At 36.7% G+C, this 21993-nt stretch overlaps 2 protein-coding genes across 4 annotated transcripts in view; one reads left to right on the plus strand and one right to left on the minus strand.

Moving 5' to 3' along the window:
• LOC107688360 (cytoplasmic dynein 1 light intermediate chain 1-like) overlaps positions 1-15002 on the plus strand; it is a 17034-nt gene extending 2032 nt beyond the window's left edge. The window contains exons 3-14 of one of the 3 annotated variants that reach the window (XM_016486008.1): positions 188-304; positions 3120-3350; positions 3533-3693; positions 6107-6200; positions 6558-6693; positions 6893-7004; positions 7105-7164; positions 7296-7340; positions 7549-7669; positions 8314-8445; positions 10465-10483; positions 14045-14122. In XM_016486008.1, the coding sequence (XP_016341494.1) occupies positions 188-304; positions 3120-3350; positions 3533-3693; positions 6107-6200; positions 6558-6693; positions 6893-7004; positions 7105-7164; positions 7296-7340; positions 7549-7669; positions 8314-8445; positions 10465-10472 (1217 nt within the window). In that variant the 3' untranslated portion in view covers positions 10473-10483; positions 14045-14122. Of the gene's footprint in view, positions 1-187; positions 305-3119; positions 3351-3532; positions 3694-6106; positions 6201-6557; positions 6694-6892; positions 7005-7104; positions 7165-7295; positions 7341-7548; positions 7670-8313; positions 8446-10464; positions 10484-14044 lie in introns of all 3 variants that reach the window. The other 2 variants (XM_016486005.1, XM_016486007.1) reach the window with 2 other exon arrangements.
• Positions 15003-16121: 1119 nt separating this feature from the next.
• The window catches only part of LOC107688387 (MARVEL domain-containing protein 1-like), a 7987-nt gene continuing 2115 nt past the window's right edge, over positions 16122-21993 (minus strand). Inside the window, exons 2-9 of the mRNA XM_016486046.1 lie at positions 21519-21701; positions 19232-19399; positions 18887-19006; positions 17665-18617; positions 17317-17490; positions 16719-16817; positions 16417-16498; positions 16122-16278 (exon numbers count right to left, since the gene is read on the minus strand). Of these exons, the coding sequence (XP_016341532.1) occupies positions 18537-18617; positions 18887-19006; positions 19232-19399; positions 21519-21701 (552 nt within the window). The 3' untranslated portion in view covers positions 16122-16278; positions 16417-16498; positions 16719-16817; positions 17317-17490; positions 17665-18536. The remainder of the gene's footprint in view (positions 16279-16416; positions 16499-16718; positions 16818-17316; positions 17491-17664; positions 18618-18886; positions 19007-19231; positions 19400-21518; positions 21702-21993) is intronic.

The following is a 21993-nucleotide window of genomic DNA, read 5'->3' on the forward strand; positions in this document are numbered from 1 at the left end:
ATATATGTTTATTATTATATATTATTATATAACCAATCAATATTATTTCAAAATCAAATTAATATAAAATAATCATATATAATCATAATCAAATATGCATTATATATGTTTTTTCAGTATCCAAATGTTTCTAATGTATCTAAAAAAATGTTTGTTTGTTGGTGTGTTAATCTGACTTGTGTTATAGGTGAGGTGGGGTCTGGTAAGACCACCCTGGTGGCCAAACTACAAGGTGTAGAAGAGTACATGAGGGGCCGGGGCTTAGAGTATCTGTATTTCAATGTTCACGATGATGATATCGATGGTAAATATTAAACCATTGTCTACAGTTTGAGACTGGCAATATATACAGTGGGTATAGAAAAGAATCGCCCACCTTTAAAATTCTCATTTTGTTGCTTTGCAGCCTGAAATGAAGACGGACACAGTTTTTGTTTTATCCAACTATATTTACTCATTGCAACGTATAACATCCAAGTTAAAGATATAACAACACGTCAGAAATAAATAAAAAAACAGAATCACTGAGTTGGGAAAAGGATCACCCCCTTGTGTCAGTATTTTGTTGAACCACCTTTTGCTTTAATTACAGCCTTTAGTCTGTTGGCATTTGTCTCTACTAACTTTGCACATCTAGACTTTGCAATATTTGCCCACTCTTCTTTGCAGAACTGCTCAAGTTCAGTTAAATTTGATGGTGACCGTTTGTGGACTGCAGTCTTCAAGTCATTCCACAGATTTTCAGTGGGGTTTCAGTCTGGGCTCTGACTGGGCCATGCAAGGACCTTCACCTTTTTCTCCTTCATCCACTGTGTGCTCAGTTTTGCTGTGTGCTTTGGTTTATCGTCATGTTGGAAGGTAAACCTTCTTCGCATTTACAACTTTCTGGTAGAGGGCAGCAGATTTTCCTCAAGAATTTGACAGTATTTTGCCCCATCCATTTGTCCTTCTATCCTGACAAGTGCTCCAGTCCCTTAATATGACAAAACTAATTGAATTTGTATTGTGTAAATTTGAATTATTGACAAGTGTCATTTAACAAAACTGAATATTATGTGGCATTTAACATAGCTCTGAATTTGATTTTATTTTACTTGAATATTAAACATTTGAAATGTAACACAACTGAATGTTTTTATGGCAGAGTTTTATAGACATGTATTTTCAAACAGCGAATTTTTTGTTCTGAAATCTTAGACTGCAAATATCCAGTTTTTAAAAATACAGCTTCAGGTTTTCAAGATGAAGAGGAAATTCGGAACATCAAATTCAATATTCTAAAATTCAATAAGCAGAAATTCAGATCGTAGAGAAAGTAGGTCAGAGGTAATCCACAGAGAAGAGCAGATGATCTCCGAAAAGTTAAACGAAGCCTTTTGGCCAATTAGTAGTTTTCTGGCTTGAACGTGCGGTTCAAGATCTACCTGATCAATAATTAAAATTTACACAATACACATTCAATTTGTTTTGTCATATTATAAGCTCCATACTAACTACACAGCACTTCATGGCACAATTTACTTGGGGGCCTATGTGTAAATATGTCAATGTGGACAAATATATTTACTTTCTTATGTGACTCACTTTGATTTTCCAGAGACCTGGACAGTTACATATATATAGTTGATTGTTTGCTTCAGTTGCACTACCAAGGACTGAAATGCTGCAGGAAAGCTCTTTTCATGCTGAGCTAATCAAAATGACCACAGCTGATCACAGTTGAAAGTCAAATGGCTTTGTGTGCCATTAAGAAGGTGATTTGCTACATCTGATTGCATTTACAAGTAATTTTTAGGAGGTGCTGATCCTTTTTCCAACATAGGCTGCGTTTACACTTGGCATTAACATGCGACCTGTATCCGGATGTTGTCCACATACACATTGAAAAGACAAGTGTAAACGCGCTTCTAATCGGAATGTTATCCGATCAGTGTGTCCTGGTCCAGAGGTAGTCGAGGACACATTGTGATCGGATCTCAGTGTAATGTAAATGCAATCTAGCCATCGTGTCTGCATTCACAGGTCGACATCACGCAAAACGCCGCCCCCTCTCTCGCGAACTGTCAGAAAAAAGGGGGAGAACACCCGTGTGGAGCGCTAGTGAGACTCCTACACTTATCTTTGATTTGTAAAATGAGTGATTCTTTTAAAAAAACATTTCTGACACGTTGGTGTTATATCTTTCACTTGGATGCTATAAGTTGCACTGAGTAAATACAGCTGGATAAAACAGCTTTTAAAAACAAGTGTCTTCATTTCAGGCTGCAAAGCAACAAAATGTGATTATTTTAAAGGGGTGATTCTTTTCTACACCCACTGTAGACCAATGTTAGATGTGTAACCTTAAATGACACTGAATTAGAGAAGCTGGTTGTGATCCACTACAACCTTTTGAAGCATTTTGAAGCAATGTTTTAGTAATTAGGTTAGTAGATTGGTCACATCCTTTATTGAATTTGAAAAGTGTTGGATGTGAATAAGAAAATATGCCATAATTGAGCACTGAGTATTATAATTATTTATTTATATATATATATATATATATATATATATATATAAAATTATTTAGTGTAATTTGCAATTTATTCATCTTAATGGTAACACTTTACAATAAGGTGCCATTTGTTAACATTAGTTAATGTACAGTATTAACTAACATGAACTAACAATGAACACTACATTTGTTACAGTTTTTATTAATCTTTGTTAATGTTAATGAAAATACAGTTATTCATTGTTTGTTCATGTTAGTTCACAGTGCATTAACTAATGTTAACAAATACAAATTTTGATTTTAATAATGTATTACTAAATGTTGAAATTAACATTAACTAAGATCAATAAATGCTGTAGAGGTATTGTTCATGTTAACTAATACAGTTAACTAATGAATCTTATTGTAAAGTGTTACCATCTTGATGCATCATTAAGCATGTTTTAAGTCAACTTAATACTATTATTACAATACTATTACTGTTTTCAAAAATATTTTTTTACCAACAAGCAGTCAAGCATAATTATCAGTGACATTTGTCATTCTTACTACAGAGGCAGCCTAATGACCAACAGTAGGTAATTTAATAAAGACGTGCTAAATCTAATCAATCTCTTTTTGTCAGATCATGCACGGTGTAATGCATGGGTGCTGGATGGGGACCTGTACCACAAAGGCCTGCAGAAATTCGCCGTATCGACGGAGAACCTGGAGGACTCGCTGGTTCTATTTGTGGTTGATCTGTCCCGGCCCTGGCTGGCCCTCGATTCGCTGCAGAAATGGGGCAGCGTTGTGAGGGATTTTGTGGACAAGCTCAGAGTTCCCCCTGAAACCATGAGAGAGCTGGAGCACAGATGTGAGTAGTGTGTTTGTGTGTGTGTTCGCATGCTAAGTACCCTGTAGGACTGGTAATGTGGTGATGCATTTTGATCTGTGATAGTCCTATATATCGCTGCAGGTGGTGTTGACAGTTCTTATACTTGCATGAATAGTTTGCAGTGGGTAAATATCTCTGAATGTTACTGTGTATGTATGCAGTGGTGAAGCAGTTTCAGGAATATGTGGAACCAGGAAGTGACCTGGACGCTGTGCCCCAGAGAAGGAATCCTGAGTCAGAAGAAGAGAGCGTCCTGCTGCCGCTGGGAGACAATACACTCACACACAACCTGGGCCTGCCTATAGTGGTGGTCTGCACTAAGGTACAGCGGCTGCCTCAAATCACCTGTAGACACATTTTAATTACATGTCACAACACTGCATGCATTTATACACTACCTTTCAAAACTTTGGGATCATTAAGATTTTTTAAGAAGTCTTATGCATTTATTTAACAGAAAATACAGTAAAAACAGTAATATAGTGAAATATTATTACAATTGAAAATAACTGTTTTCTATTTGAATATATTTTAAAGTGTAATTTATTCCTGTTGTCAAAGCTGAATTTTCAGCATCATTACTCCAGTCTTCAGTGTCACGTAATCATTCAGAAACCATTCTAATGTGCTCATTTGCTGCTCAATATTTATTACTATTATTATTATTATCAATGTTATAAACAGTTGCGCTGCTAAAAATGTTTGTGGGAGCTGTGATATATTTTTCAGGATTGTTTGGTGTATAGAAAATTTGAAAGAACAACAATTATTTAAAATAGAAATCTCAATGATAAATCTCATTAAACGGTAAACATTATAAATCTACGGAGCCCCTAAAGGGACATGGTGGTGGAAAAAATATGGGGTGGGAGGAAATTTTTTTTTTAGAATCTTTTGTGTTCTCTCGCAAAACTTTTGCATTCCCCCGAGAAACTTTGCGTTCTCTCGCAAAACCTTTGCGTTCTCTCACAAAACTTTTGCGTTCCCTCGCAAAGATATTTGCGTTCTCTCACAAAACTTTTGCGTTCCCTCGCAAAGATATTTGCGTTCTCTCACAAAACGTTTGCGTTCCCTCGCAAAGATATTTGCGTTCTCTCACAAAACCAGTTGAGCTTGAACAAACACTTCCTGTTTACTTTACAGCTTGCAGTGGTTCATACAGCCTGAGGAAATACAGTCAGTCCTTAGTTCGAGTCACGGTTTTGCAGTTTATTAATAAATTATACTACATAGCCTACAGGAAAGCAGATAAGCCCAGAATATGAACAGAAAGCACTAAATTGCACGTTAAGCATTTTCCTCTCTTAGAAGACGTACGCTTAACGGGGCTTAATGAAGACGGTGATAAAAAAAAAGACCAAATATGCTATAGAAATTATTACCAATATATACTGTGTACATGCAAGCAGATGAGCCCAAATTATGAGCTGAATTGCACGAGAAACGCGTTTTCTCCCACGCTGGCTTAATATAAGATAACACAAAAATCCCAAATTTTATGTTTTTAAAACATTGAAAAGATCATTAGGTCAGGCAAGCAATCCATTAAGCCACAGTTTTCTTTATAATGTTTTTTCTACGGGGGATAAAACACGTGAAACTTTGCACATTCCTTCCATATTCTGGGCTCATTTCTGTGCTGTGTAATATATTTTATTAATATACCAGATTTGGTCTTTTTATATCACCGTCTTCGTCCATTAAGCGTTTTCTATAGGGGAGAAAATAACTAAACGTGCACTAGCACATTGCGTTCAAATTCTGGGCTATTCTGCTTTATTAATAGTAATATTGTTAATAAGGTTATTAATATCAAGTGTTATTAGTATTAATGGTAATTATTAATACAGAATTTGGTCCTCCACTGTCACTGTTTTAGTACATTAAGCCACATTAAGACCGTGCCTTGAACTAAGCACTGACTGTATTTCTTTATACTTGATCTAAGTTCAAAATAAAACTATGAACCGCTCCATTGAGAACGTACAGAGCTGTATGAACCACTGCATGCTGTAAAGTATCCTAAACGGGAAGTGTTTGTCGGAACTCCACTTTTGCGAAAGAATGCAAATATCTTTGCAAGAGAGTGCAAAAGTTTTGTGAGAGAATGCAAAAGTTTTGCGAGAGAATGCAAAGTTTCTCGGGTGAACGCAAAAGATTAAAAAAAAAATGTTTTTCCTCCCACCACCATGTCCCTTTAGGGGCTCCGTATAAATCTAATTACTGTCATTGTCATTGTAATACTGTCATTACTGATCAATTTAATGCACCCTTGCTAAAGAAAAGTATTAATTTATTTAAAAAAAAAACCATTTTTTTGAATGGTATTGTATTTATATTATTAGCCTGACAGTTTAAGTGAAAAGTTTGACTTCTGACCTTTTGAACAGTGCAGTTCACATCACAAATTTTACTGGTTCTAGAAATCATGTGGAATTCTATATAGTTCTTATTCTTAAGCTTTTCTTTGTTTTAAAATCTCCAGAATTTTAAAGCATTCAATTTATTTCCAGGTTTAAATTATATTTTGAACTTCAGTTTTTGTGAATGTGGTCTCAGACTTTTGTATCCCACATAATACAAACAATATGATAAACTTGCCATTTCTTGTCATTGTTTACCAAGTTGGTTCTGCTTTTACTTTCACTAAAAGCCCTGAATATACATAAAATACAACACAAGGATGGAATGGTATATTAATGGAGTCTCCCTTTCATAATTCTCTCTCTCTGTAGTGTGATGCGATCAGCACTTTGGAGAAGGAGCACGATTATAAAGATGAGCACTTAGACTTCATCCAGTCTCACATTCGACGCTTCTGCTTGCAGTGTATCCTTATACATCAGCACATCTAAACAAAGCTGTAATGATGAATATAACTCACCCTGCGCATCTCAGTCACGTGAAGGCCAGGTTATTTCCATGTTCAGTTTTATCTTTAAATGTCAATAGTGTAATGTTTTTGTGCATCTGAATACAATAACAGCAGCTGCACATGTAGATGTACTGTATCTTAATGTTGTGCTTAACAGTGGAATATGGTAACATGATCTGCTGACCTCACCTGTCCTGTAATAATGGCTGCTTTACAAAAATCTGTACAAGTAGAGCACCAAATTGAGGAGCTCACATGTTCCTTGCTTAAATGTAACCTCACCTTGTTCTCCTTCACAAGCGACCTTTCAGATGGAGCAGCACTACTTTACACATCCATGAAGGAGAACAAAAATCTAGACTTGTTATATAAATACCTCGTTCACAGGTTATACGGCTTTCCCTTCAACATCCCAGCTCAGGTGGTGGAGAAAGACTCTGTGTTTATGTAAGTGTTTGGATGTCAAGGCAAACTAACACTAATTATTAATTGCTAATTAATATTTGTAATGTGAAATAAATGCTAAATGCGCCATGTTTTTATTAGCTAATTATTTACAAATGGGTAATGGAGTAAAATGGGTTTATTACTTCAAATGTTTCTTTAAATGGTACATGTATTCATATTATCTGTGGCTCACTTTCAGTCCATCAGGATGGGACAATGAAAAAAAGATTGCCATCCTGCATGAAAATTTCCAGACAGTAAAGGCAGATGACAACTTTGAAGATGTAATAGTGAAACCTCCTGTTAGAAAGGTAAGGGTTCACGCTTAATTCAATCTTTGCCAGTGAATGTGCAGTTAGCTATAGGCTCTCTCTAATCTAGTAATTACCTATTTCTGATACGTCTTTCCAGTTTGTACATGAGAAGGAAGTTCAAGCTGAAGATGACCAAGTATTTCTACTAAAGTTGCAGGTAATTGCATAATATTCTATAACATAATCATCAAAAATTATTTTCTTGATTTATCAAACTTGTCATTTGATTGATAAATCATTGCCTGAATATTAAAGAAATAAACTGAATTATTTCTGTTCTGCTCTCAGTCTCTGTTATCTAAACAGCCTCCAGTCACTGCAGGAAGACCAGTGGTGAGTGTTTTACATGCGCTTGATTTACATTTCAGCCGTTCACAGTGTTATTCACTGTTGAATCATGTTTTAGATAAAGACTTTTCCTGCTAAAAGACATTTGCATTTGCATGTATTCATTTAACAGACACTTTTACCCAAAGCGTTTGTTTGTGTTTGTTTTTTACATTTTATAATCCTAAAACATTTCTATATGTGTCTACAACAGGACCCAACAAACAGAGCTCCCACAGGCTCACCAAGGACGACCAACCGTTCAGCGGCAGCTAATGTGGCAAACGTCATGCCCATGCAATCAGGTACCAAGAAGATTGATCCCAACATGAAAGGTGTGTATGAGTGCGCCATATTCAGGATTCATGCCTCCGTTTCCTCTCCATCTTTCTCGGTCTCTTTCCTTCTGCATTCCTTCCTGTACTTTCTCTCCTCAGCTGCATCTTTCCAACTACTGGGAGCAACAGCTTTTGAAGTCACACCTTTCTAGTTCTTGGGGATTTATTTCATCCAGTCTCTGGATCTGGTTTCATGGCTTTCACCACTCTCTCATCTTGGGAAGAATGTGACCTTCAACATGAGATCCCATCTTCATTCATGTGGCAAAGCTTGTGTATAGACTTATGGGAGAAAATCTTTGTTTATTTTGGGCAGCACTGATCATGAATGACACTTTGACTGTTTCAGGACTCTTCCTGTGTGTAGATACGGAGGACTTTACTCTCATAGGTTCAGATCATAGAATAATTGCTGGCATGTTTGGAGAGGATTAGGAGAGCTTGTTGGGATTAAAGCCTGTTTCCTTGCTGAACTTCTCTCAGACTTACATTTCGACTTTTTCCTTTGCACACGTTTTTAATTCTAGCTTAGGGTTTGGTAGATATTACTGTGTTGCACTGACCTGAAACGAGTTTAGGCTAGTATCTGCAAGAGTTTCAGCTTGTATGATTGTGCTAATTATTGTCATTTCTTGTGGCAGGAGGTCAGACCAGCGAGGGCGTGCTGGCTAACTTCTTCAACAGTCTGTTGACTAAGAAAGCAGGCTCACCCGGCCCGGGCTGCCAACCCACAGGAGGAGGGAGCAATACACCAGGAACAGTCCGCAAGTCAGGTGAGCGATCCTCTGTGACAATATAACCCCTTTATTCATATCTATGTCCACTATCATGGTGAATTTGAAGTGTTTTGACTTGGAGAGCTTGAGTTTTGTATTTCAAAAACAAGACATTTTTATATAAAACCTGTTTTACATGGTATGAGGTGGCATGTTGACTTCTATCGGTACCACCGTGCAGGATTAAACAATTTTGTATTTTCACAACTTCATTGACCAATATGAAATTTTATTATTTGACCTCAAACTTTTGAAAGGTAGGGTATATACTATAAAGCAAACAACATTTAGCTTTATTAGGTCAGCACTGATGGTGTAAGGACCCTCTTGAAATTGCTGTTTATTAAATTTTTTTTTGTAATTTTTAATAAAATATTCTTTAAATTTAGTCAGCATTTTGTCATGTCATTTTCATTCTTTTTAGTCATTTCTACTGAGCTAAAATGGCATATAATTTTTAGTTGATGAGAAATATTCAGACATTTTATATATATATATTTACATTTAGACATTTAGCAGATGCTTTTATCCAAAGCGACTTACAAATGAGGATAATAGAAGCGATCAAAATCAACAAAAGACCAATGATATGCGAGTGCTATAACAAGTCTCAGTTAGCTTAATGCAGTACACGTAGCAAGGTTTTTTTTTAAATCATATAATAAATAAAAAGAAAACCGAATAGAAAAAGAATAGAGCAAGCTAGTGTTAGAGGCCTTTTTTGCTTTTGTTAATCAGAAGTCAGAATTATAATTGTATAATAAATAAAAAGAAAACAAATAGATAGAATGGAAAAAGATTAGAGAAGCAAGTGTTAGTTTTTTTTATTTTTTTTTATTTATTTTTTTTAAAGAAAATAAGCAGTTAGTAAATAAATAGTGCAAGTCTAAAAGGGGCAAGTTTTTTTTAAAAGTTTTTTATAAAGAATAGAATTAGAATAGAGAGTGCTAGAGTTAGAGGGTCAAATAAAGATGGAAGAGATGTGTTTTTAGCCGATTCTTGAAGATGGCTAAGGACTCAGCTGCTGGGATTGATTTGGGCAGGTCATTCCACCAGGAGGGAACATTTAATGTAAAAGTCTGTGAAAGTGATTTTGTGCTTCTTTGGGATGGCACAATAAGTGACGTTCACTTGCAGAACGCAAGCTTCTAGAGGGCACATAAGTCTGAAGTAATGAATTTAGGTAAAGGGGTGCAGAGCCAGTGGTGGTTTAATTTGTAGGCAAACATTAATGCCTTGAATTTTATGCGAAATACTGATTGAGGTGAGATTGATATTAATATATCAATTTAAAAATGTATCAACAATCTCACCTTTATTATCATTAACAAAATCAGAAAATCCATTATGAACTTTTTCATCAGTAAGTTAACAAAATTTAGATGAATGTAATACATTATATGGAGAAGAAAATGCCATTTTATTTTGTTAATCTGTTTTTTCTCTCACTGGAACTCTGAATGTGTTATTTACAGTAATCATCTAATTCAAGGACGCTAGCATTGAGCTGAAGCAGTAGCGTTACACTGGCATTGAGACATTCACACCGCCTCGGTGGTGACAATATCTCAATCTAATCACATACCATGTAAAATGACCTTTTCAACTATTGAATCTGAGGAAATTCACTCTTAATATATTATACCAATTGGACTCAGGCCTGTTTTTGAGGCTCTCCACCATTTTTTCAACATCAGTTTCTTCAAAGTAGTTATTTGACCATGTCAACATATGAAAACACCCTGTTTCTGTGAGCCTTGGAGTGTTTTTTTTGTCTTAAATTAAAAATACGCAGCCTTTAGAAAGAGCTGTGTTGACACAGTAGATGATAGAAGCCTGATGTTGCAAATGATGGAGGTCTATGAGATTATCTTCAAAACACTTCAAATCTCGTCTTGTTCGTGTTGTACACATGTGAGGTCACTGAAGTTTGTCCCCTGTTCTCCCTTTTTGTTTGTTTGTCCTTATATTGTCCTCATCACCCTCCTCTCCTGCACCTTTATCCTCCCATCCCAGATCTTTGACATCAGTGACGGTAAAATAAATATATTTGATAATCTCATCTGCATGTTCAGCTAAAAACCCCACTAATCATTCAAGCTAACATGCTGTCACCATCCTTGTTCTTCTCAGTGCATCAGATTGCTGAGTAATAACCCAGTAATCTAACATAAAACTCAACAGAGCAAATTGGCTTACACAACCTCCTTAACGGAATGAAAATTGTCTTCACTTACTCACCCTCATGTTGTTCCAAACCTGTATGACTGACTGTCTTCTGTGGAACACAAAAGAAGATACTTTGGTATGTCTCAAGTGTTTTTTGTCCATATAATGAAAGTCATAGGGGTTGTTTTGGACCCCATTGACTTTCGTTATATGGACAAATAGTTGAAAATATCTTATTTTGTGTCCCACAAAAGAAAGTAAGTTATACAGGTTTAAAATTACATGATTAAATGATAACACAATTTTAATTTTGAATTAAACATTCCATTAAATGTTAAAATGGAGCAAGAGCTTGATAGTAATAGGTGTGAAAACGAGAGAAAAAAAGTGTTTGGCAGTAACTGCATTTGTTAACATGCTTACTAAGGGTTTCTACAGATATAACATTCACCTTACAGGCTCTAAAACTAACAGCAAGTGCAGTGGTTTTATGGCCCACTCTCGTGTCCTTTCATATTATGCTTTTGCATCTTCATTTGTTTTTGAACCCATAATGCAGCTTGATTTTATGGGAGTGTATTAAAGGTAAAGTACCTCATTGGCCACAGTGACCTCTCCCAGTCATCATCTTGTGCCCTGATTTTCTTTCTTTGACCATGTTACCATGTATGAGTGTAACTGTAATTTTATTTAACCAGTTTTTCTTCTATACATATGTATGAATGAGTGAGCAACTACATTCATGTGCACTTTGCTCATTAGTCATAATATTTAACCCCTTTAAACTGTCTTTCATCATGTGTGTTAGCCAGGGGATGTTGGCCACGCTAAGGTGTGTGTCCCTCACTTGCATCCTTTTAATTTAACCACTGTTGCATCTTCCTTTTTAGAACGACAATACATTTCTTTTAGCACTTTTACACATGTATGCATGTTTAACTCTGGCCTGTGTTATACGTCTCTGCCCTCTTCGTGTTAGGCCCCCCATCTTGCTCCATTGTGACTAACACTGTCTTTCTCGCGCTGAGTTTGAAATTGCGCAGTTTAAGGGCGCCTGATAATCACTGCATGAAGCAGTGAATCTTTAAATTAGCCATGATTTTCTAGTTACTGATTAATTTACAAATTAATTTAAGTTACAAATACAATCCACAATCGCAGCATGGCTAATTGTTAGCACATAATTAGTGAAATTAAGACAAGATAAGCCTTCAAACTGTGATAACGTTCCCATCAGATCAAAGCCTTTTGTTTGGCTTAAAGGATAATTTCTGAATCAACTTTGTCTCGGCATTGTGAATTGTGCCTTTTAAAGCACTAAATACGCAGATGGTTCTCCTTGGCGACACATTCAATTAGTTTTTACTGCATGCTTAATGTTATTCTGTTGGCTGGATTTTTTTTTTTTATAAACCAGCTTTCAGCCTGGATGCGTGTGTGAGTCTGTGTGAAGGTTCATTGACATTCTTTCATCTCCATTTCATTGTTATGCATTCACAGACTCACAAATACTGACACGCTAAGGTTTTAAGTGTATTGCCAATTTGCCATCCCTTGTCACTGATTTAGGAATATTCTGGGTTCAATACAAGTTAATCTCAGTCGTCGAACACATAATGTTTAATTCCATGAATATTTATTTCGACTTGTACCTCCTTTTCTTTAAAAAAGCAAAAATATGGGTTACATTGAGGCTCTTGCAATGGAAGTGAATGGGGCCACATAACGTGAACAATATGCGTGTTAACATAAAACCAATGTAACTATCTATTATTTACATTTTATGTGTAAAGTTATATCCAATTTTACAATGGAAACATAACGCGTGAAACCCTGAAACAACCACAAAAATGTTTTTAAAAGCTTTAAAGCTTGTAAATTTTAACAAAAGACTAAGGCCCGGTTTCACAAACGGGGCTTAGCTTAAGCCAGGACTAGGCCTTAGTTAAATTAAGATATTTAAGCAACTTTTACAAAAATGCCTTAGAAGAAAACATTACAGGTGTGCATCCTGACACAGAACAATGACACTGACATATTTTAAGATATGTCAGAACAAGATATTTTCAATTTACTCCGCTCAAACATGCATTTTAGTCTGGGACTAGCTTAAGCCTTGTCTGTGAAACCGGGGGTAAAAGTGCTTTTATAAGTTTTAACATTTCTGACTTTAAAATCTCCCAAGATTTGACACAATTTACCTCCTTTCACCCATAACCCTGATTTTATTTATTTATATAAATTTTTTTTTAAAGGGAATGAAATTATAAAAGTCAAAATAATTTTTTGTGGTAACATTATGCCACAAATCCTGTCGATTAAGCTTAAAGGGTTAGTTCACCCAAAAATGAAAATTAGCTTGTGTTTTACTCACCCTCGAGGCATCCTAGGTGTATATGACTTTCTTCTTTCAGACGAATCCAGTCGGAGTTATATTAAAAATTGTCCTGGCTATTCCAAGCTCTATCACTGCACTCAGCTGGTGTTGCAGTTGAACGGTCCACAAGTCGTCAAATAAAGAGCGCGCATCCATAATAAAACGTCCCTCACACGTCTCCGGGGGGTGAATAAAGGCCTCCTGTAGCGAATCCATGTGTTTTTGTAAGAAGAATATTCATATTTCAAACGTAATAAACACTTTTCTCTCACTTCCGCCATCTGTCATACGCGGAAGCCGTTCCGGCGGATGTCGTGGCACGTCGGCGTTGTGTGATTAGTGACAAATGCGGAGAGAGAACAAAACAAATGTGCGCGCGCTGCGCATACGTGCTGCGGAACGCCTTCCGCGTATGACAGATACCGGTAAAAAATAAGTGTTTATTACTTTTGAAATATGGATATTTTTCTTACAAAAACGCATGGATTCACTACAGGAGGCCTTTATTCACCCCCCGGAGCCGTGTGAGGGACATTTTATTATGGATGTGCGCGCTTTATTTGAGGACTTGTGGACTGTACAACTGCAACACCCGCTGACTGCAACGATAGAGCTTGGAATAGCCAGGACAATTTTTAATATAACTCCGACTGGATTCGTCTGAAAGAAGAAAGTCATATACACCTAGGATAGGCCTTTATTCACCCCCCGGAGCCGTGTGAGGGACATTTTATTATGGATGTGCGCGCTTTATTTGAGGACTTGTGGACTGTACAACTGCAACACCCGCTGACTGCAACGATAGAGCTTGGAATAGCCAGGACAATTTTTAATATAACTCCGACTGGAAGTCATATACACCTAGGATGCCTCGAGGGTGAGTAAAACACAAGCTAATTTTCATTTTTGGGTGAACTAACCCTTTAACTTGTATTGAATCCAAAATATTATTTTAAAGCTTTGGTTAATACTTCTTTTAAATAACGTGATCTGAATTTTGGCCAACGTACTCAAACTAATTCGATTTAATCTTATCTTGTTCACTTTCAGGCTCCAAGTTGGGGTTGACAGATGTCCAGGCTGAGCTGGACCGGATCGCCAACAAATCCGACTTGGACTCTTCAGCCCCTAATGATACCACGCCCCCTGCCGAAAACGACGAATCCTGAATGAGAGGCGGGGATTATTCACCAACAAGCTCCTCCCCCTTTACACTGCTCTCTCCGCCTCCCTGAACCTGCCTTCCTTCTGCCACCTCTCCTCCCTTCCTCTCCCTCACTTTTCCTCTTGATCTTGTTCAGAAAGGGGATTTATTCCTATTTATTCCTTTTACCGCCAGTGACTTGAAGCTGCATGTTGGGCAAATTGCGATTGTTATGTCTGTATCCACACATGTACAGCGGACGGGTCGGTAAAAAATCAGAGACAGGGTTGTCATATAAATGAAGGACACTAGATCAGTGTTGGACACTAAAAGAGAAGCGTAGAGAGGAAATGGGGATGTAGAGAGAAGTCCGAATTAGAAGGTAAAAGAGGTTTGTGACCTTAAGTGTATCTATATGCAAGATGGCTTTCGGTAGTGAATTATCTTATATGAAGGATCCTGTTCGACTAAAGTAAAAGTCTCAGCTTCTGATCAACAATTGCACATTTTTACTTATCTAAACATCTTACTAATCCTCATCTGAACAAAAAATTTATTAAAAATAAGAGGAAGCATCACATTTCAGTCAGAGAGAGATTCGGTCAAACGATTCATTGGATGTGGTCACCTTGTGTTGGTGTTTATTAAATGGTCATCTTTGGCACTCTTAATACCCAGCCTATTCTTAAGTGTATCGATCACAGGACCAGAACAAATATACTGACATGATTTCAATGCTTTATAATATTCATAACCCCTTTTTTGCTGCTGTTAAACGGTCAACAGAGTCACCAAGTCAGACTGATGTGATCTGTTGTGTACTATTAAAAGTATCTGAATACTGCACTATTACACCATAGTAGGCAATGACACTAAAAAATTATCTCTTACAATGCTGATTGTAGCAGAATAGTACATTTAACTGGAGAGCGAGAGTTTTTAGCTTAGACATGGTTTATGAAGTCGTCTGTTTAACTGCTGATCAAGACTATTGATGGGACTGACAACTATGTCCGGTGTAAAAATATTTGTGTTTGTTTTCTATGCTCATAAGAGCTTAAAAATTGGATGTTTCTGTGTATGTGTGTTCTCATCTCTCAACTACAGCCAGTTATGGCACTGTTTATTAATGGATGCACAGACAAGATCATGCAAACAAGATCAGTATTACTGTCTTTTCATTTCTGTGTGTGTGGGAGTTTGAGCAAAATGAGTAAATTCAGCAGGAGAGTTGTCTGTTTAGAGACTTTAACGGCTAGACGTTAGTACCGGGACAGGGGGGGGGCGGCAGAGGTGGCAGGGCAGGTGAGATCTCAGATCACCCTCACCTGCACGTACAGTCATCAACCGAACTTCTTACGAGAGGGAGGGGGAAGTAAACACGCTAATATGGTCCTGTAATTTCACAAGATGTAGTGATGTTTCTCTGGATCAGGTCTGTAATCATTCTATTAAAGTTGTATTTATTGGGAATGGCTGCTGGCTCTGACGTTCTGTAATCTTTCTATTAAAGTTGTATTTATTGGGAATGGCTGCTGGCTCTGACGTTCTTTTGTGTGGGTGGAGACCGTTACGACACAGGAAGTCTGTGATCTCAGCAAAAACCAATCTTCTTTTGAACAGTTTACACAGAGTTCAACATTTTACAAATTGTATGTTTGTTTTTTATTTCTCGACATTAATTTTTCTTTCGTAAAGCATTAGATAAAAAAAACAAAAACAAGTTTGGCCACCAAACCAACTAAAATTACAAAAGTGCTATGGAAAATATTTTTAGTAAGAATAAATTTAATAAAAAATAACAAATTATTAACAAAACAATGTTGAGACTATTAAAACATTAATTTGAACAAAATTAAGGCCATTTCTTAAAATGTACACCAGTAAATTATTGGCAGGTTATTATCATACATTTTTATAATATAAAATATTATAATTATAATATTAAAACCATCTCTTTGCAATAAACCATGTGTGCAAAAAATTATATTGTCACAAAATCTTTTATCTTCCATGTAAGTTTACTAAAACAACCATATCCTTTATCATTTCCCGATCCAAGCTGTTATGTGTTGAGGGCAGTTAGATATTTCAGAAGAAGCACTATAAACATCAAGACAGTGTTTTTATACTGGTGGACCTGGAATAGAAATACATTATTTCAGATAAACAGTTCAGGATCCAGAAGCACCTGAAAACGTTTTGCAGATCCAGCTATGTTCAGTTTATCTAAATATGTTGAAATACACACTGAAAATGCACACAGCTCATAACTTACCCGCAGGCTGTGTGCGGCGAGCGGCAACAAACGAAAGTATCACACTAACAAGTGAGAGATACCAGACCAGAAGACCACACACCTGAAAAACAAACACCAGAAAAGCTTACAATATTATTACAAGCAGTTGTTGAAATGAAATGCTGCAAAATGAGAACACCACCACAAAACCAGTCTTTGACATACATTTTTGTTTAATTTTCATTTTAATGGAAGCCTTTTTTTACAAGCTTGATTGACTGTAATAAAACTCAGCAGGCTAAATGAAAACTGCTGAACATTAACTGTGATGAAGCCCTTACTGAGGCGGCAACCAGAATGGGGGTTTCATAAGACTTCACAGCAGCTACAATGGAACCGGTGGAGGTGAAGATGAATCCCAATGTATCGAGCACAAACTCCTTGAAGAGCAAACAGAACAATATTCTTCATCATAATTTCCATAATCATATACAGTTATACAAATTCATGCTTATAATGTGGGTAGCAGCTAACATGAAAAATGTAACGTGGGGAAAAATATAGGAAATTGACATGTCCTGTAGTTTGACATGCCATACTCCATATAAATAATTTTAAACAATTTTTATTACAATTATTACACTAAACAATTGTTAAACTAAAATCTTTATTCCCCTGGTTGGAAAATACGTTTAAGCTGCTAACTAGTTTTGGACAGACTAGTTTCTAGCTGGTCAACTACCTTGTTCCAAAAAAAACTGCTTGACGACTGTGCTTGTTAGTTGGAAAGTGTCTAAAAATCGCACGAGCTTTAATCTGGATTTGATCGATCAAAAAGTCCACGAACGATACGCGTCAACTATTCACATACAGATCATTTACTTGTGAGCTTTAGTAAGAATAGTGATCTGAAACAGATATGTGGAACACAATACTCACGGCTATCGTCCAGTTCACAAATAATGCCCTTTTCGGAAACCCAAATACAGTCAGGAATAGAAAAAGGGCGACCGTGATGGAGTAACCGAGCGTGACCCCTTCCAAAAAACCGTGAGTGTAGAAGCTGTTGTACCACGTGGAACGAACGCAAGCAAACGCTACCAGGAGAATCACCTGCACACACAAACAAAATGCTGTTTCTGCTAGTATTATAGTAACTGATAAGATTCACAATGACAATTAATAGCATATTATAACTTACTGGTATTATAATTGACAAAAATGAAACGCTGACAGGCGTGTTCAGTGGTCTGATACTGTCATGTGGTGTCGATTTGAAATACTTACGAGCTGAGCGACCTTCAGAATTCCTCGTTTGGATAGTAAATAGTCCAGAAATAAAATCCCCATCATCGTTTAGTGGATCATGTCTAACAATACTCTGCAGCGACGCGACGCCACACAACCGCGCTCAACGAAGCGCGCTCGTCGAGTATGATGTGGTCAGGAAACTGCATCTGACACGACATCACTCGCGTTGCTCAATTTCACATCATGATTCATAAGTCATACTGTGCCTTAATACCTGAGAGCATGAATCACAATTCGTTGGAACACAACAGATTAATTCATCATGTATCTGATTCTGACCACATTCCTGTATTAAACACAAGCACACCTTTGATTTAGTGTCAGTGATGGGGTGCATGGATGCACTTTTGTAAAATTTCTCTTCTAGTTTAATTATGCAGTTTACCTATTGTGTGCAGCCATATGAGTTTGACATTTACAAAAATAAGAAATAAATGAGATCTGCTTTCAATGGACAAATATAATGACAGCTTTAATTTGACACAGAGTTGCACTTATGCTTTGTGAAACACAACAAGGCTTTCATAATAAGTCTGGTAAGTCCAAACATGCATTTTCGGCATTATATATATTAGCATCCATTCAATCAAATTTAAATAATGTAAGTTATGCATGTCGATATTAAATATGAGAAAGATATCAAAATATCCTTTGTGCATTAGACAAATCTGTATGTGTGGAGTGGTTGCAAATACATAGGCCTACAGAGCAAACGGTAAATTTCTTAATTTTTAATATGAAAGACAATCATCAGTATTAAATATTTTTTCAAGTTTAGTCCATACCTGAACAATGTAAGGATGAGTCATAATTTTACCATTTGATTAAAAACTACAATCCAGAACATTTTATTCATCTCCTCTGTGCCAGGATTTGTAACTGAAGAACGCACTACCAGCGTAAGTCAGAGATACTAGGAATGCAAAAAACTAGGAAAGAGAAAAAAAAAAGGCAAGCGTTAAAAATTTGATGCAATGTAAATGAAAAAAAAAAAAAAAAAGGATTCCACTTGGAAATGACATTGCACACAATCAAGCATGTAACCACATATTCTGGGCAGGGGAGATCAATTAGGGCAGATCAGTTATCAGATTTAAAACTACTCAAAACTCATCACTTGACCACAAATATCAATTCCCCTCAAAGTTATGTTGTTTACAGCCTTGCACACAATTATGTACTTCAAACTGATTATTACCGTCGATGCTGCCCAACAGTTGAAATCATGATGACCTTTGACCCCCCGGTTCACCAACGTTGCCTCAACAACAGCAGCGGATGTGTACAATAAAGCAGCAGTGCAGTTAAAAATGAGAACCTGGGATGGCAGGGACAGAGCTACAATTATTTAAGACAATTAGCAAAACATGTTCCTTAAAAACCATTTAGCCACGTTGTTGGTCACTAAGATAATTTGGGTAAGTTTAGACTTGTTTTTCTAAATCAAAATGCAGAACTATTTGCACATACCATCGTGGCATCCTTTTTCTACAGCTTTGTAGAGACAAGAATCAACTATAGAACTGTATAGAAGTGCACCTACCACTGTAGTCCAGGGAATGTGTCGGATTTGTCCTCTGGCCAGTTTGATGATGAGAAGGAAGAGGGTGAGAAGCCAATAGAAGACAGTCACAAACATCACCCATCCAAATGGGGAAAATCGGAAATACTCTGTGCTTGCAATCAGTGCCCATACCAGCAGGCCCAAAATCTGAAGAATAAAAGAATTCCTGTTGCTTTCAAATGTTTAATCATCTGGAAAACCTAAACAGAAATGCTGTAGGACAGTGGTTCTTTTTAACCCCTCACCCCCTTTTTTTTTTTTACTCAAAATTTCTACCGAAAAATATTTTAGACATTGACAATGACAAAAATGTAAATTCATAATAAAAATGACAGTGGAGCTATAAGATTTTATTAATTTAGATGACTTTTCCCACTTTTTAAATTATAATTCCAGAATTTTCTAGACAGTAAGAACCCTTTTCCTCAAAGAAAAAAAAAAACAGTTGAGGGGATTAAATTAAAATAAGACATATCTCGATTTTTAGTTGTTGTTAAACATCTTGGTTTAAAGTAGCTTATTTTAATGCTTTTTTGCCTTTAATTCTAATTTATAGCCTATAAAAATGTTGCCTATTTATAGACAATATATAATTTTAGATTAAAAGAAACGCACAAAAAATAAGTAAATAAACTTATTCCATAATAAAAGTAACGCCATTAAAATGCCAATTTGTAGTATCTTTTACATATCTGGAAAAAAGGTGTATTTGAGATTTTGATGGGCTGTGGCAAACCTGCATTGAATTGGAACTATAAAAGCAGAGTCCTCTACTAGTTCTACTGAATCTCAATCTCACCCTTGTTCCCAGTTAGATCAGATAAAAGTCACAAACATATTTTTTGCTTGAAGCATTATGAACAGCAGCTACGCTAATTCTTTTCTATCTGCCTTTCTGTTTCTATCCCGGGATGCCCATCTCGAGGTATCTAGAGATTACACCAGCTCCAGCATGGATCCAGCCTCATAGAAAGACTTCAGATGACCCAACTCCTTTGAAGTGATGATGCTGACCCCTACGAGGACCCCAGATGACGCCAACTTGAATCGACATGCACAGCTGCCAAAATTTCTCTATATTGTAATCATTATGATCACACTTGTAATAATCGCTTTAATGAGCTTCTGCCTAAAATTAATTAATGTTAGCTAGCTGTATGATTCTATTATCTTGAACTGTTCATTTGTGAAATGAACATTACTTGGACACATTCACTTCTGCTTTGTAATGTAGACACATGCATTTTCTGTAAAGCTGCTTTGAAACAATGTGTATTGTGAAAAGCGCTATACAAATAAATTTGAATTGAATTGAACTGAATAGTTCAAAATGAGGTTATTGGGTCATAGGATTAAACCAGCCATTTTCCATTTAAATACATCGCTCTATCACAACCTCACTTCCTCTGCTACACATTGGCCTTATCTTCCCTGCATTGAAACAGAAAGAGGAACATTCACACTGACCACAATCACACGCTCTAAAAACGAGTTTCACTGCCAGGTTCATGTTAGAATCAGCAAAAAAAGGGGAAAATGGGCTCTTGCAGTTATACAGAAATTAATATGAGTTGCCTATAGGCTTTTCATTAATGATCTTGTACACAAATCTCATGGTCTCTTAAGTTTGTTATGGGGACTTTGCAGCTCACATAATGAAGGCTATGCATACAAATTAGGTGTCCATATCTTTAAAAACATAAGATTACAAAGCCTTAATATGCATGCAGTGTGGACCAGAAGCCCTCCAGTCATTACTACTTCCTCCTGATTGCACAGGCAGGCGTTTTTACAGCTGCTACAGTTGTGTCTCTTGCAAAACAAGAAAATTTGCCTTTTAATGACAAAGGGAACAAGTTAGAAAAATATGCGAAAATAGCAAAATAGCAAAGTTTACAATTTTACAGTTCGCGTTAAAAGAAAGTTTACAATTTATTTTAACGCGTACGACTTCGAATGGGCGTTTACCTTAAGTCACTATTTGAGGTAAACGGTGCTGCATAACTTCGTTTTGGAGAGGAGAATAGCCTACATTCGGTTGCCTAGCAACCACGCCGTCCAGCGCACGTAATGGCTCTTAACAAAGCGCTATTCTACTTGTGCGAATTCCAGGGGAAAAATCAAAAGGAAAGATAACAGAAAAGACAAACAGTAGAAACGTTTCCCTTACCACTAACAAAAAGTCTTTACGACAAGCTTGTTGGTTTTCTTCCTCAACTGCCCATTTGATTCGAATGTAAGTTATAAAGTTCTGTAAAGTACTCACAACTTCGACAAAGATGAGGTATTCGGACACGTTCAGGACGGACTCTTTGTCGTACCACGGGGTTCCTGTGCTTGAATTCCCGCATTCCAGGTAAGGGCTGCTCACGGTGGTTATTACAGGTCTAGAGTTTGGATTCTCCGCCATAAATGCGACCCAAAATCTTTCTGCTCCACTCCTATCAAGCTATTATTATATTAACCTATTTTTAAAATGTAAGCTATTTATTTAACCCCACTTGCAGCTACAGAGGATGGCAATTCCATACCTTTCGTAAATCCTAGCTCCACTGCAAACTATCAAAAAATGTTTATTTGCATACTGAGGTTGCTGCAGAAAAGACTCCGCCCAAAGACCGCCCCCATCCTCAACCACAGTTGACTTCCTCTAGAAATACGAGATGGTCCTCACTGCAGAATACAAGATCCAGGGTGTGAGGTTGGATCCAGATCCAACTCCTCCCACCTTACATATACCT

This window comes from Sinocyclocheilus anshuiensis, unplaced genomic scaffold (assembly GCF_001515605.1).
Source record: "Sinocyclocheilus anshuiensis isolate Anshui unplaced genomic scaffold, SAMN03320099.WGS_v1.1 scaffold209, whole genome shotgun sequence".
In the NCBI taxonomy this organism is placed as follows: domain Eukaryota; kingdom Metazoa; phylum Chordata; class Actinopteri; order Cypriniformes; family Cyprinidae; genus Sinocyclocheilus; species Sinocyclocheilus anshuiensis.